Source organism: Dermochelys coriacea, chromosome 1 (assembly GCF_009764565.3).
Source record: "Dermochelys coriacea isolate rDerCor1 chromosome 1, rDerCor1.pri.v4, whole genome shotgun sequence".
Lineage (NCBI taxonomy): Eukaryota > Metazoa > Chordata > Testudines > Dermochelyidae > Dermochelys > Dermochelys coriacea.
In genome coordinates, this window is record NC_050068.2 from 197,681,312 (window position 1) to 197,695,149 (window position 13,838).

The window sequence follows — 13,838 nt, forward strand, 5'->3', positions numbered from 1 at the left end:
ATCTGGATGCACAGGGGTTTGTTGGGGGTTCTGATGCAATGGTAATGGAATTCTGCAGGGAGGTCCGGGGTGGCTGGGGCTCAGCAAAGGAGGATCGGGGGGGGGGGGAACAGAGCTCAGCAGGGGGGTCTGGGTGTGGGGTTCCAGATGCTGGGGGAGTGGGGCTCATTGGGGTGGGGACCATGTGCAGATGGTTGGGGCTTGATAGGATGGGGATCTGGGTGCAGGTGGCTTGTTGGGGTGGTCCAGGTGCAGGGGGAGTGGGGCTTGTTGAGGGAGGCGTTCTGGGTGCGGGCAGAGGGGTGAGGCTCAGCGGAAGGGGCTGGGTATGAGGAGGTCTGGATGCACAGGAGTTGGGTAGATGGGGGAGCAGCTCCCTGTACAGTGATCTCTCCCCCTGCAGCTGAGGAGCAAGGGGGGCAGGAAGTGCGGGAGGGAGGAGAGAGTTTGTAGAACTTCCTACAGCCGGGGGAGAAATCTGGGGTTGGTCTGACACGGCCTTAGATGCCGTGCAGGGGAAGAGGCAATCCCGTCTCCCCCAACCTCATCAGGGACTAACAGCTGAGCCTGGCGTAGGGTAGGAGCCACCAGCCGGATCTTCCTCAGTCCCGCCCCCTGCCCCACAGTGATTTACCTCTCTGCCAGCTGCCCTGGGCACCTGAAACATACTGCTGGGGAGAATCGTATGACCGCTCTTGTGGCTTCCCTTTGCTTCCCTGTCAGAAAGTCATTTTTCTGCAGGAAAGCAAAGAAATCTGTGGGAGACATAAATTCTGCACATGCACAGTGGTGCAGAATTCCCCCAGGAGTAACATTTTTTTGTATAGGCTCTAGTACAGTGCGGCCCTTGGACACTACAGTAATAAAACTGTGGGAGTGGCTTCTCATCAGCGGCATCCAACGTGACCTGGAAGTCTTGTTTCAGTTTCTATTGGCATGTGTTCACGGTGTAATAAAACCTCAGAGTTACAAACACCAGAGTTACGAACTGACCAGCCAACCACATACCTTATTTGGTTGGAAGTATGCAATTAGGCAGCAGCAGAGACAAAAAAAAAATACCCCCGCAAATATAGTACAATACCGTGTTGAATGTAAACTACTAAAAATAAATAAAGGGAAAACAGCATTTTTCTTCTGCATAGTAAAGTTTCAAATCTGTATTAAGTCAATGTTCAGTTGTAAACTTTTGGAAGAACAACCATAATGTTTTGTTCAGAGTTATGAACATTTCACAGTTACAATCTCCCTTCCCAAGGTGTTCATAACTCAGAGGTTCTACTGTACAAACTACCCCCGCAATTGACACTCTTGTCAGTAGCCATAGGGGAAGAGCCAAGGGCTGAATGAGACAGGCAGACGGTCCAACCTGTTAACACCTATAGGTGGTCTGTCCAGATCAAAATTGAGCCATATTGGCCATTCAGTTTAGGGAAGTTTGCACTGCCCGGGCTGTACCTGTTCCATAGCTAAACTATGTAAATCTTCCTTAAAATTTGTTAAAAATAAAATAATCATTTAGTATTTTGGGGTGATGCCAGCTTTGTAATGAGCAGAGATGCAAGGTAGTAAAAAAAAAAAAATTACAGCATTGATGGGATTTGGGAATAGGACACTTAATTTGCAGAATTCCAAATGTTCTCAGGTGGCGGTTATCCTTTGGAAGAAAAAATATCCAGTTGTGCCTACAGGAATGTTCTTCTTGACAAAAGTAACTGTGTACACATCTCTGAAGCATATGTTAGTCTCTAAGGTGCCACAAGTACTCCTTTTCTTGAAGCATATGTGTAACCTGTCAAAGAAAAGAGAGGTTCAAATGGACTGTCTTGGCCGCCTTGCTTTGATGAAGGCTTGGTTTAATCCTGCAGGCATGCACTTTTCCTGCAGAGAATTTAAGGTCAATACGTAACTTCTTTCAGGATCTCCCTTTTTGTGTTTCTGCTGTTCTGAGTGCTGAAGCACATGCCATAAAATTTTGTTTGAGAAGTCAAAATAAAGCTATAAGCCCTGTTTCTCTTTCTGATTCCATGGTTTGTGGTTAAACAGCTAACAGTAGTGTCTTGTAACATTTATACAGTAGCTACAGTACCTGACCGTCGGCATCCTCCCTTAGCTCCTGCTAAGCCCACACAGGTGCGAAGAAAACCATTGCCTCCAAACACGGTGACTGGTAAACCAGGGAGTGCAGGTATTTCAGCCTTTTCATTTTCCGTTTTAATGCTTTTGGTTGCTGTGCTGTGCTGAATAGCCTTAACCCCTGTTGATATCCATGGGAATTGAGCGCAGTCAGAACTTCACAGGATCAGGTCCTTTTTTTGTTAGCTAACGCAAATTCTGCAAGGTTCCCACTTGAATTTCCTTGGATATCTATTTTGTGCACACAAAGGATGGATCTGATGAAGCACACGCTGAATATGACTTGTACTTAAGCTACCCTCCTAAGATGAACATGTCTCTTTTGCCTTCGCACATAAGTCCAGTTCCTTCTCTAACCAGATTTCAGTATAATCAGTCCTACTGGTGCAGCTGAAAGCATAATGGAGTGATGCAAGTTAAGTCAATATTTCCTCTTAAAAGAGTTACAATAGATAATTTTATGACCAATCATAGCATTTACAGTTATCACATGCATGCCTCAGATAGAAGTAATCAAATATCATGTCTCAGGATATATCTGTAACTGACTATCTGTAAGAATCAAGAAGGGAAAAAATGGTATCCAACATATGCAGCATTACAGAATTTTCAGGGGAATTCAACCCATAAATAATCAGGGTTGAGATTTGCAAAGCAGTTCAGTGGATTTAACCACGCATCTTCTATTGAAAATTAATGGCAAGTGTGTGGCTAAATCCTCTGCTCTACTTTGAAAATTGCAGCTCAGTTATTTACTACTACTACTGGAGGCAGGAAATCAGACCCATCAGACTGATTATCTGTTCTAGTATGATTAATACTTTTGTGATTCCAGTATTCCTATATTTATATAGTATTTTCCCATACCCACAATAAAATATAAAAGTCAGAAAAAATATGAAGATAGTTACTTAACTATATATAAATACTTCCAAACAAAACTATACTTCATGATTTAGTATTCTAAAAGAATACTAATACTATACATTATTAGACAATCTTGAGCCTGCATCCAATAACTGTATTGCAAATTCTCTAATTCTGTTTTGACCAAACTGCAGAAATACTTATGTTAAACTGTAGCATATACCACAAATATTTGCCTTTTCTAAAAGTGTGATATTTATTAAAATAAAATCTATTACTACAGACAACATTAGATTTAGTTCTATAATTTTGTGATTTACTGCAAAATTGTGTTAAATAAAAACCTGGGTTAAGATTGTAAGAGGTCACTGGTTTACAAATAAAAGAAAGAAATTAAGAATGGCTCAAGCTATATTGCCTTCATTGTTATTTCCAGGGTCTGATGTATTGATACATGCATATTACTTTTTGGGTGGATGTAACTATTCATGAGTGTGAAAGGCTGCTGCTAGGTCTGACTAGAGGCAGGCAAATGTGATGCAAATGTATCCCAGTCAGATTTTCTAATTCACCTTTATTTTGGCTTCTGATGTTAGTTCTGAGGTAGAGATTGCCAATTGTGCAAGCTGGTGTGCAATGGGCACTATATTCAGGAGAAGAACTCACTTTGTTGAGACATTAACCAGTTTGCCCCAGGTCTCCAGTATTGAAATGTTGGTATTGCGTCAAACTATTGCATTACCTGTTTCTCCTCTTACCACACACAAGAACAAATGCACATGAAATGCTGGGGGCCTGTTTTCCCCCTTGACACGGTAGTAGTTCCAGGTGTGAGTTAATGCTGTTAGTTGATTAATATATATTTTAAATGTATGTTGTAATTTGAACATGTTGGAGCAGTTTCATTCTTGGTGTGATTCCATTGATTTAATGGACTCAGAACAGGGATGAATTGGGTCCAGGTTCTGCACATTGTTACACTAGTGTAGTGGTCCCCAAACTGTCAGGTGCGCCTTCCTGGGGCGGCACAGATGAACATTTATGGACAGCATGGCAGGGCCCTGGTCAGCCCCCACAAGGGGCGCAGGGAGGGAGTGCCACCCAGCCCCACTCTGCCCCCAACCCAGCTCCATCCCATACACAGCTCCAGTCCACCCCATGCTCCACTCCCAGCCCAGCTCTGCCCTCATTCCCTCTCTGCCCCCAAGCCAGCTCCGCCTCCAGCCCCAGCTCCTCCCCTATCCCCAGCTCTGCCTTCAGCCCAAGCTCCTTTGCTGAGGAAGCCTTGATTGTGTAGTAATGGAGGAGAGTACAGATAGATTCCATTGCTGGTAAGGGGGGCATGACAGGAAAAGTTTGGGCACCAATGCAGTAGTGTAAATCTGGAGAGACGACTTTGATGTCCAAGAGTTACTCCACATTTGCACTTTTCTTCGTTAAATCTCTAATTCATTAAATCTCTGATACATCTACCAGTGTTTCATATTTGGCCAATTTACATATTAGCTAGTAACTATCATAGAATCCTGGACGTTAAAGATAGAATAAACTGAGTAGCTCATCCAGTCCATCTCTCAGGGCCAGGATTTTCTTCTATCATACATTTCCTAATGTTTTGTCCAGTTTAGTTTTAAATTTTCCAAATCACGAAGCTTCCACCAATTCTCTTGAGAGACTATTCCACAGCCTTAATTAATCATATGATCAGGAAACTTTTGCCTCCTGATATAATGTGCACTGATTTTCCCTTTCGTAATTTTATCCCATAGTTCTTTCTTGTACCACCACTGGAAATTCTTATTAGTAACATTTTATATACAAGCTGAGTATTACGGGAGGAGTTATTGCTCAGCCATTCAAAATATCCAAAAAGGAAGTAAGAGATTTCTATAAACATCCTGAAATTTGATGGCAAGAATGAAAGCCTTAAGGGAGTTTCCATTTCTGTCCTTGTGTCTGACCAAAGCCACTGTCCGTTTGGAAGCGATGTTCTTGTGTATCATACAGAGCTGGGCAAATAACAGATATTTTGCAATTCAGAAAAATAAAAAATGAATTGTGTTTCAGATCAAATTGAAAACGTTTTATTTAATTTTTGGCAAATTGAAAAGTCAAAATACATTTTGTTTTGAGTTGAATGAAGAGTTAGGTTTCTATTTAGAGCATTTTTTAATGTGTGTGTGATGGGATCCCCGGGGGGCAGCCTGGGACTGTGGGACCACTTTGTCCCCTTAAATCTCTCCAGCCTGGGCTGTCTCTCACAGTGCCTTGCTAGTGACCAGCAGCAAACCCCTCCAGGTGCTGCTATCACTCAGCACAACCGCATGTGGAGACCCCACACCCAGCTGAATGGCATGAAAGCTCCCAGAGCCACTCATGAATCCCACAGAGAAAGGCATCAGAGCCAAATCCCTCCAGCTCCCAGCACTGTACCTCGGAAATATACCGTCTTACATTGCTCAAGATGGGCAGTGTAAATTTACTAATTGGCTCATCACTTCATCAATGGAAAGTGGATATACACCAGCCGTTGCAAAACCTGAGCAGATTTGCCACACACTTCATACAAACTCACTGGTAAAGATAAACAGTTAAAATCTACCTTTTATAGTCAATAAATTTGTTTAAGTGATATTAAGTGATAGGCAAAAAGTCAGAGTTAGTTACCAAAAGAAATAAAATATAAGCGTGCAGTGTAAACTCTCAACCCTGTTAGACTGGGCAACAACTAGACTAAGCAGTTTTTCCTCACCCCACTGGATATTGCAGTCCATAGTATACAGATTTCACTCTTAAAAGTCCCCTCAGTTGGGGTCTTCAGTCTTCTTCTCAGTGTCTTTGTTGCTTGCAGCATAGGTAGGGGCAGGAGAAAAGGCACACCATGTGGCCACTGTGTCTGTTTTATAACCTCAGTCCCATGTGATTGGGGGGCACAAGTCCAGGCATGTCTGGGTGCATTGTCTAATCTCCAGGCAAGGTTGAACAATTCCCCCGGTGTGGCCTCATGCAGGTGAATCATTGCATTGTAGCTCCCTTGCTGGACAATAGTTGTTGATGGGTTGATTGATACCGCACCCAGGTGTTGGTTACTTTCCTTGCTGTTGCCTCTGGGGAGCTAATATCAGGCTGATTCCCCAACTTACAGCACATTTTAGTGACAAACATACAACACAATTCTCATAACTTCATATATATTAATAATATACATATGTGGATAGAGAAATGACTTTCAGTAGATCATAACCTTTCCCCTTATACCTTACAAGGCATGCTTTATATGTAAGATCACAATTATATAAAATTGCGAAATATGGGGCCTCCAGGCTGCTCCCCCAAGGTATAGAATGTCACAGTGTGTTTATAAAATTATAGAAAAAAAGAAAAGGAGTACTTGTGGCACCTTAGAGACTAACAAATTTATTAGAGCATAAGCTTTCGTGAGCTACAGCTCACTTCATCGGATGCATTTGGCAGCTTATGCTCTAATAAATTTGTTAGTCTCTAAGGTGCCACAAGTACTCCTTTTCTTTTTGCGAATACAGACTAACACGGCTGCTACTCTGAAACCTATAAAATTATAGGAAGTTTTGAAATGAAATCCATTTGAACCAAAAAAAGTGAATGTTTCTTTATGTTGTTTCTTTATTTTTATTGTAAATTTGGCAAAATTGATATGAATTTGCAAAATGTTTCAACATTGGCAAATCTGCATTTATCAACAAAAAATGTTTTGTGTGAAAAATATTGACTATCTCTAGTGTCATGACGAGCGGGGAGCAGGCCTGAATTATATAAGTATTTGAACTCTGAGATTTGCCATGCAATATTTGTTAGAAAATATCTGACCTTTTTCAAATGTAATTTTGGACTTCCACTTACTTTTTGAAAACAAACTACAATAGAACCTCAGAGTTACAAACACCTTGGAAATGGAGGTTTTTCATAACTCTGAAATGTTTGGAACTCTGAACAAAACGTCATGGTGGTTCTTTTAAAAGTTTACAACTGAACATTGACTTAATACAGATTTGAAACTTTACTATGCAGAAGAAAAATGCTGTTGCCCCCCCCCCTTTTTTTTTTAGTAGTTTTATATTTAGCACAGTACTGTATTGGCTTTTGGGGGTGGAGGGTCTCTGCTGCTGCATGATTGAGTATTTCCGATTTCAAATGAGGTGTGTGGTTGACTGGTCAGTTCATAATTCTGGTGTTCATAACTCTGATGTTCTACTGTAGAAATATTTTGCTGCAAACCATCCACCTCTTCAAATACTTGTCTTCATCATTTAGTTGATACCAGGAGAGAATAAAAACAATATCACATGATTTAAAATGGCAAATAATTTAGTCATTTATTTTCAATGGAGAATAATAGCACTACTCATCAACGCCTTCTCAAGATGGATATTGCTTACTATAAAAAAGGGTCTGTCCACCCAGAATAAAACCATCCTACCCAATTTCTGGGACCATTGTGCTATCGGTTGTACAAAGTGTTGGGCAGAACTAATAAAAGTCATGCTGTTTGTCTTGAATGGATTTAGAGCTGCCCTATGGAAATACTGTAACAAACTTTTTAGGGGTCCATTGTTCAGCTGTGTAAGTTCAGCTGTAATTAGGACAACGCTTGCTGGCTGTCTCTGTTTACATCCATAATCCTTTTTCATACTCTGGACTTGGTAATGTGCCCACCAGTGAAAGGAACTTAAAAACAGTATTACAGTGGAAGAGTCCAAATCTCAGTTACTGAATTTAGCTCTCACATCATGAATCTTGTCATAGGCGTAAACCATCACCACTAACCTAGAAGCAGAGAATTGGAGATGAGAGAAACAAAGTTTTATTGGGTAATTTTTGTCCTTTACCAATTAGTGTAGGATTGTTGCCTGTAGTATATTCAACTAACTGTATTCTATTTTTATCTGCCTATAATCCCTCAGAAATCAAAATTTGAGTGACCTAGCATTTTTTATTTATTTATTTTTTTAATATTGACAGTGTAGACATATTGTTTTAGCCCGCAATCAGGCCTTGTCCAGTCTTTCTTGAGCCGAACTGGACAATGAGGTACCTGTGCTGAGGGGGGAGCTATGCTTGAAAATGGAAATAGGTGCTTCCCTCCTGAATACAGGATCCCACTCTTTTTCTGACTAAACAGTCGTCAAAAATCTGAGTTCTGTTCAAAAGAAAACAAGCTTGCTTCTTCCACATAGGAATTGCCTTGAAGTCACGAGTTCCACCTTCTTCCACAACTACTGTAGCTAAACCTACTGGACCAACCATATCTCTGAAGATGGAAGTGCCAAGAAAGAAGCCAACAGTTTCTGCGTCTCCAGAGGACTATGGTAAGCATGTTAGGAGCAGTTTTGTTTTATCTTTGTTTGTTTTTATTTGAAGTTAAGGGAGCTCCTGTATTAAAGTTTCATGCAATTCAGCCCCCTGATTGTATCAATCACTTATTTTCTGTTGCATCCCTTCCCCCAAACACTTGTGTTTATGTTATCTATGTAATATAAGGTCCCCTGGACCGGTTCTGATTCTGATCTCACTTACACCACTTCTGCACGGGCGTAACTCCATTGAATTCAAGTGACTTGCTCCTGATTTGCATCTGTGTGAGATCAGAATAAAACCCTTTCTCTTCCTAGAAGTTTGTACGTGCCTCACACACTTTTGATACTTACTAAGAGGCCACTTGAATTGTGTTGAGACACCACAAGATGTAACCTCCTTTCACTGTATGTAGTGCCTACACATTCATGTCAAGCTGTGATCTACACGGTGGTGGTGTTGTATATGTCCAACGAGTTACTCTGATAACCCAGCCCCCTTGCCTATAAGAAGTAATATGAGATGGGTCCAAGCAACTAGATCTGGTTTTTAAACTCATCTGAGTTTGGGAAAGTTGTGATTGGCACATTGTAAAATGAGCGGCAAGCTTCAAAATTTGGATCTGGATTCAGATTCGGAATGACCCCAAAGTTCAGGTGTGTTTTGGGGTTTGGCTTTGAATCTATCCTTGGGCCAAATTCAACCCCAGTGTATGCGGGCATGGCTGCGCTATCATAAAGGATGTTCAGATTACTTTTTTCACTCACTCCATAGTAACGCAAAAGTTCCAGCCTCTTAACAATGTTGGTGAACTCTCTATGACCCAGTCTGCTGGCAAAAGCAGGTTTGATGCTGGATTTATAAGAATGCATGCTGTGAATTTACATTGTGTGCTGTCCATCAAGGTTTGTTCTCAAAAACAGATATTGAGTTTTCAGGATTGTTACTTGGTATGGCTAGAAGATCACAGCCTGAGTTCACTATTGGAAAGTTGACTAACATGGCTACTACTCTGAAACTTATTGGAAAGTTGTAATTTCTGCTCCTAACTTGGTATGCTTCTTTACAGTAATGATACGCCACTAGATACAAACAAGTGACAGTCTTTGATGGGGAGACCTTTAAAAACAAATGAAAATAGGCAGCTAAAATAAGAGCTCAGTCATTTAGGTAATGATTATCCTGGTTTTGGCCAAGAAGATAGGCTTTTATTTTCCATCACAGCCAAATTCAGGTGACTACTAGGAGAAAGCAAAAATGACAGCAAGCATGCATCATGGAGAGGTCATTTAGAATGGCAGATGAAATATGAGGTGTTGTCATTTTTATATTGCAACTTGATGCTTTTCTGAGAATTTTATTGTGACCTTGTCTTCCCCAGTTAATGCAACTGTCTTCAGCTCGAGTCCTACGTCAGAGACTGATTCTCTGGGCAAACCACGGTACACAGGTATGACTGTAATGGCTACAATCCTTCGTTATTAGGTCAGTTTTCATATATTTACCTATCTATCTATATATATATATCTGTAGAAGTGTTGGACTCATAAGTAGCGTGCCTCCTCCTGACCAGCAACGGTGTAGCAGTTCTCTCCCAATCTGGCATTCCGTGCTAATAGCCACTCTTGGTCTCTGGTGGTCCATCTCTTCCCATGATTTGACTCTTCAGCCGGGTGATGATTTAAGTCCACCCCTTCTACCGTAACAGAACAGTTGAGCAATATATCAGGTCTTCAGACCCAACTCTGGGTCCCATGGTTGTCACTCCCTTTTCTCAGGACTTTCCATCATCCCTCTCCCCTTCTCTTGCTTAATGTTTGCTTAGCAGTGGCTGGTAAAGGAACCTGGGCTGTCCTGCTACACCACATTCTAGCTCAGTGAACCTGTAACCAGCAGCAAGGAATCCTTCATCCAACTCTTTGCTGTTGTTTCCTTGGACTTATTCCTTTCTCAGGACTTCATCCCCGCAACTCTCTGGGCTCCTCCTTCTTTCAGGGCCAGAATCCCCCTAACCAAAATCCCAAAGTAAAAGTAGAAACTTAAACACCATTCTGCCCTCTTCTGGTTCTTTCCACTCTCTGATCCCAGGTCAGGTCTACAATAGGATTTGTAGGTGGATGACCAATGCTAGTAGGAGAATCCCTCCCATCAGCATAGGTCATGTCTAACCTCAGAACACTACAGGGGCAAAGCTGTACCGCTAAAGTGTAGACAAGCCACCAGAGAATAACTGCAGAGTACCTGACTGTTTTCCTGCAACCCTTTTCTATCACAGCTTCCTGTCTTTATACTAACCCCTGACTCCTCCCCCATCAGTACTTGGTAGAGCCCTGTGTGGATACAAATTTATGTCCGCGGATATAAATCCGTATCCGTGAGACCTCAGGGCTTTCCCAGGAACTGCAAAAGGAGCAGAACATGGGGCTGCCGCTCCCAGGAGCCAGCACCCACGCTGGCAGCTCCACCGGTGTGGCTGTCCTGCCCACATCCCTTCCACATAGCTGCCTGTGTTTCCTGTCTGGGGGCGTATGCACCACTTGAACACAGGAGCATGACCAGGGACAGCTGCCAGTGAGCCTGGTGCCCACCCCAGTAGGCAGGGCTGGGGGCGGTACAGCCGTGCTGGAGGAGCTGTCAGCACGGGGCGCTGGGTCCTGGGAGCCGCGGCCCCACGTTCTGCTACTTTCACCGCTGCAGTTTCCAGAAGAGCCCTGCGGTTTCGCAGATACTGATTTATATCCGCATCCACGGGTATAAATTTGTATCCACACAGGGCTCTAGTAACTGGGACTGACCTACCCTCCAGATGCAGCAAAGTACCTTAATTGAGCTCTCTAGCTCCAGTTTTGAGCATAAGCTTTCGTGAGCTACAGCGAGGGGAGCTGTAGCTCACGAAAGCTTATGCTCAAATAAATTTGTTAGTCTCTAAGGTGCCACAAGTACTCCTTTTCTTTTTGCGAATACAGACTAACACGGCTGCTACTCTGAAACCTGTTATTATGCAAGGCACTGAATTTAGCCGTATGGAGTGGAAATCTATCAAGGAATGCATTCGATGAAGTGAGCTGTAGCTCATGAAAGCTTATGCTCAAATAAATTTGTTAGTCTCTAAGGTGCCACAAGTCCTCCTGTTCTTTTTGCGAATACAGACTAACACGACTGCTACTCTGAAACCTGTAACTCCGATTAACGCCTATCATACCAGTGTGTGGTACACAACCTATCACAATACCCAGTTTAGTTCCTGCTTCCAAACTTTAAGTGCTTTTTTTTCAGTTACATTTTGGTGGCAGATGAAAGGACTTCAATGTAGACTACCTAAGCATTCATGACTGTATTTTGTCTCAATTTCCCTGTACTTCCTACCTCACCATCCAGTTCCTAAACTGGAGGACAGGAAACAAATCTGCCAGAAAACACTTGCCAACAATTGTGCTAATGCATGTTGTTCATATTCTATTGAAATCATAATGGAATGTCCTAATATGCTTTGCAAACCCACCCATACAGGCTTTTACCATTTATTACCACTGTGCCTCAAGGCAAGCTTTACCTTATGGATTACACACCCTACCAAGTATTACAGGGCAAACCCATTCTTACAGATAATCCCCACCGCTGCCAGTGTGCCTGATCATAAAAACTATGCTGGGAAGAAAATACACCAGTCACTGTGAATAATTGGTTTAAAAGACAATTATTATTTTCTTTCAAATAGAGAAGCACTATCGAGCGTTGAAAAGAAACCTGAAGGATGGGAGTGCAGAGTTACAGTAATAGCTCCTATCTCCTCAGAGGAAGAATTTACAGTAATAGCTCCTATCTCCTCAGAGGAAGACTCATCCTGCCTCTCTCCTGTCTATGCATAGAAACTGTTGCATGTGCAATTAAAGCCATATTATTACTCTATCTCTCTGACCTAATAAATTTTAAGGCCAATACACTCTTTATCACCTTCATTAATCTTCTTTTATAATGTCACTACAGAATGCAAAACTCTTGCCTTTTAAGGGTGGTTTGAGGGCTCGATCTTGCACCATTGAAATCAATGGAAATTTCCACTTGACTTCAGAAATGGCAGTATCAGGCAGTTAATGAATGCAAGGCCCTGCATTAAACTTGTTACCCTTTTTGTGGAAATGAGACAATGATTGTTATGTATTATAGTAGTAGCTGGAAGCTGCAAACAGGATCATAGTGCCATAAAAATACAGAGTTGGAAGGGACCTTGAGAGGTCATCAAATCCAACCCAGTACGCTGAGGCAGGACCAAGTAAACCTACCATCCTTGACAAGCATTTGTCCCACCTGTTCTTAAAAACCTCCAAAATTGGAGATTCCACAACTTCCCTTGGTAACTTTATATCACTGCTTAACTAACCTCATAGTAAGAAAGTTTTTCCTAATGTCTAACTTCAATCTCCCTTGTTACAGATTAAGTCAATTGCTGCTACTTCTGCCTTCAGTGGATATGAGAAGCAATTGAACACTGTCTTCTTTGTAACATCCTTTGCCATATTTGAAGACTCTTATCAGCTCCCCCCCTCAGTCTTCTTTTCTCAACACTAAACATGCCCAGTTTTAACTTTCCTCAGAGGTCAGGTTTTCTTAACCTTTTATCATTTCTCTTCTGGGCTTCAATTTGTCCATACTTAAAATGTGGTGCCCAGAACGGGACACAGTACTCCAGCTGAGGCATCACCAGATCCAAATAGAACAAGACAGTTATCTCCCATGTCTTACATATGACACTTCCGTTAATACACCCCAAAATGGTATTAGCCTTTTTCAGAGCTGCATCACATTGTTGACTCATATTCAATTTGTGATCCACTATAACCCACAGATCCTTTTTGGCAGTACTATTGCCTAGCTAGTTAGTCCCCATTTTGTAGTTCATTTGATTTTTCTTTTCTAAGTGTAGTACTTGGGACTTGTCTTTATTGACTTTCTTCTTGGTGAGTTCAGGGCAATTCTCCAATTTGTCAAAATTGCTTTGAATTCTGATCCTTTCCTCCAAAGTGCCTGAAACCCCTCCCAGCTTGGTGTCATCCACAGATTTTATAAGCATACTCTCCACTCCATTATCCAAGTCATTGATGAAAATATTGAATAGTACTGAACCCAGGATAGACTCCTGTAGGACTCCACTAGACACAACCTCCCAGTTTGATAACAAACCATTATTAGCTACTCTTCGAATATGGCTTTTCAACCAGGTTTTTCATTTAGACCACATATCCCTAGTTTTTTTATGAGAATGTCATGTGGGATTGCATCAAAAGCCTCACTAAATTCAAGATGTATCATGTCTACAGCTTCCCCTCTTCCCCCACCATCAAAGAGAGCAGTAACCATATCAGAGAAGGAAGTTAGGTGGGTGTGGCAAGATTGATTCTTGACAAATCCGTGTTGGAGCAGGGCTTCATTCTTCTAGGCACTGTAAAAAATCAAAGTCAGTCCTTGTCCCAGTTTGTGATAGAAACTAATTCATTTGCTCAGAC

The 13,838-nt window shown here is 41.8% G+C and overlaps 1 protein-coding gene across 22 annotated transcripts in view; it reads left to right on the plus strand.

The window, feature by feature from the left end:
* The window catches only part of LOC119844474 (ABI family member 3 binding protein), a 411,236-nt gene that overhangs the window by 354,775 nt on the left and 42,623 nt on the right, over window positions 1-13,838 (plus strand). For all 22 annotated transcript variants that reach the window (XM_043511028.1, XM_043511059.1, XM_043511093.1 and 19 more), the window contains 3 exons: window positions 2,078-2,188; window positions 8,217-8,348; window positions 9,716-9,784. In XM_043511028.1, the coding sequence (XP_043366963.1) occupies window positions 2,078-2,188; window positions 8,217-8,348; window positions 9,716-9,784 (312 nt within the window). The remainder of the gene's footprint in view (window positions 1-2,077; window positions 2,189-8,216; window positions 8,349-9,715; window positions 9,785-13,838) is intronic.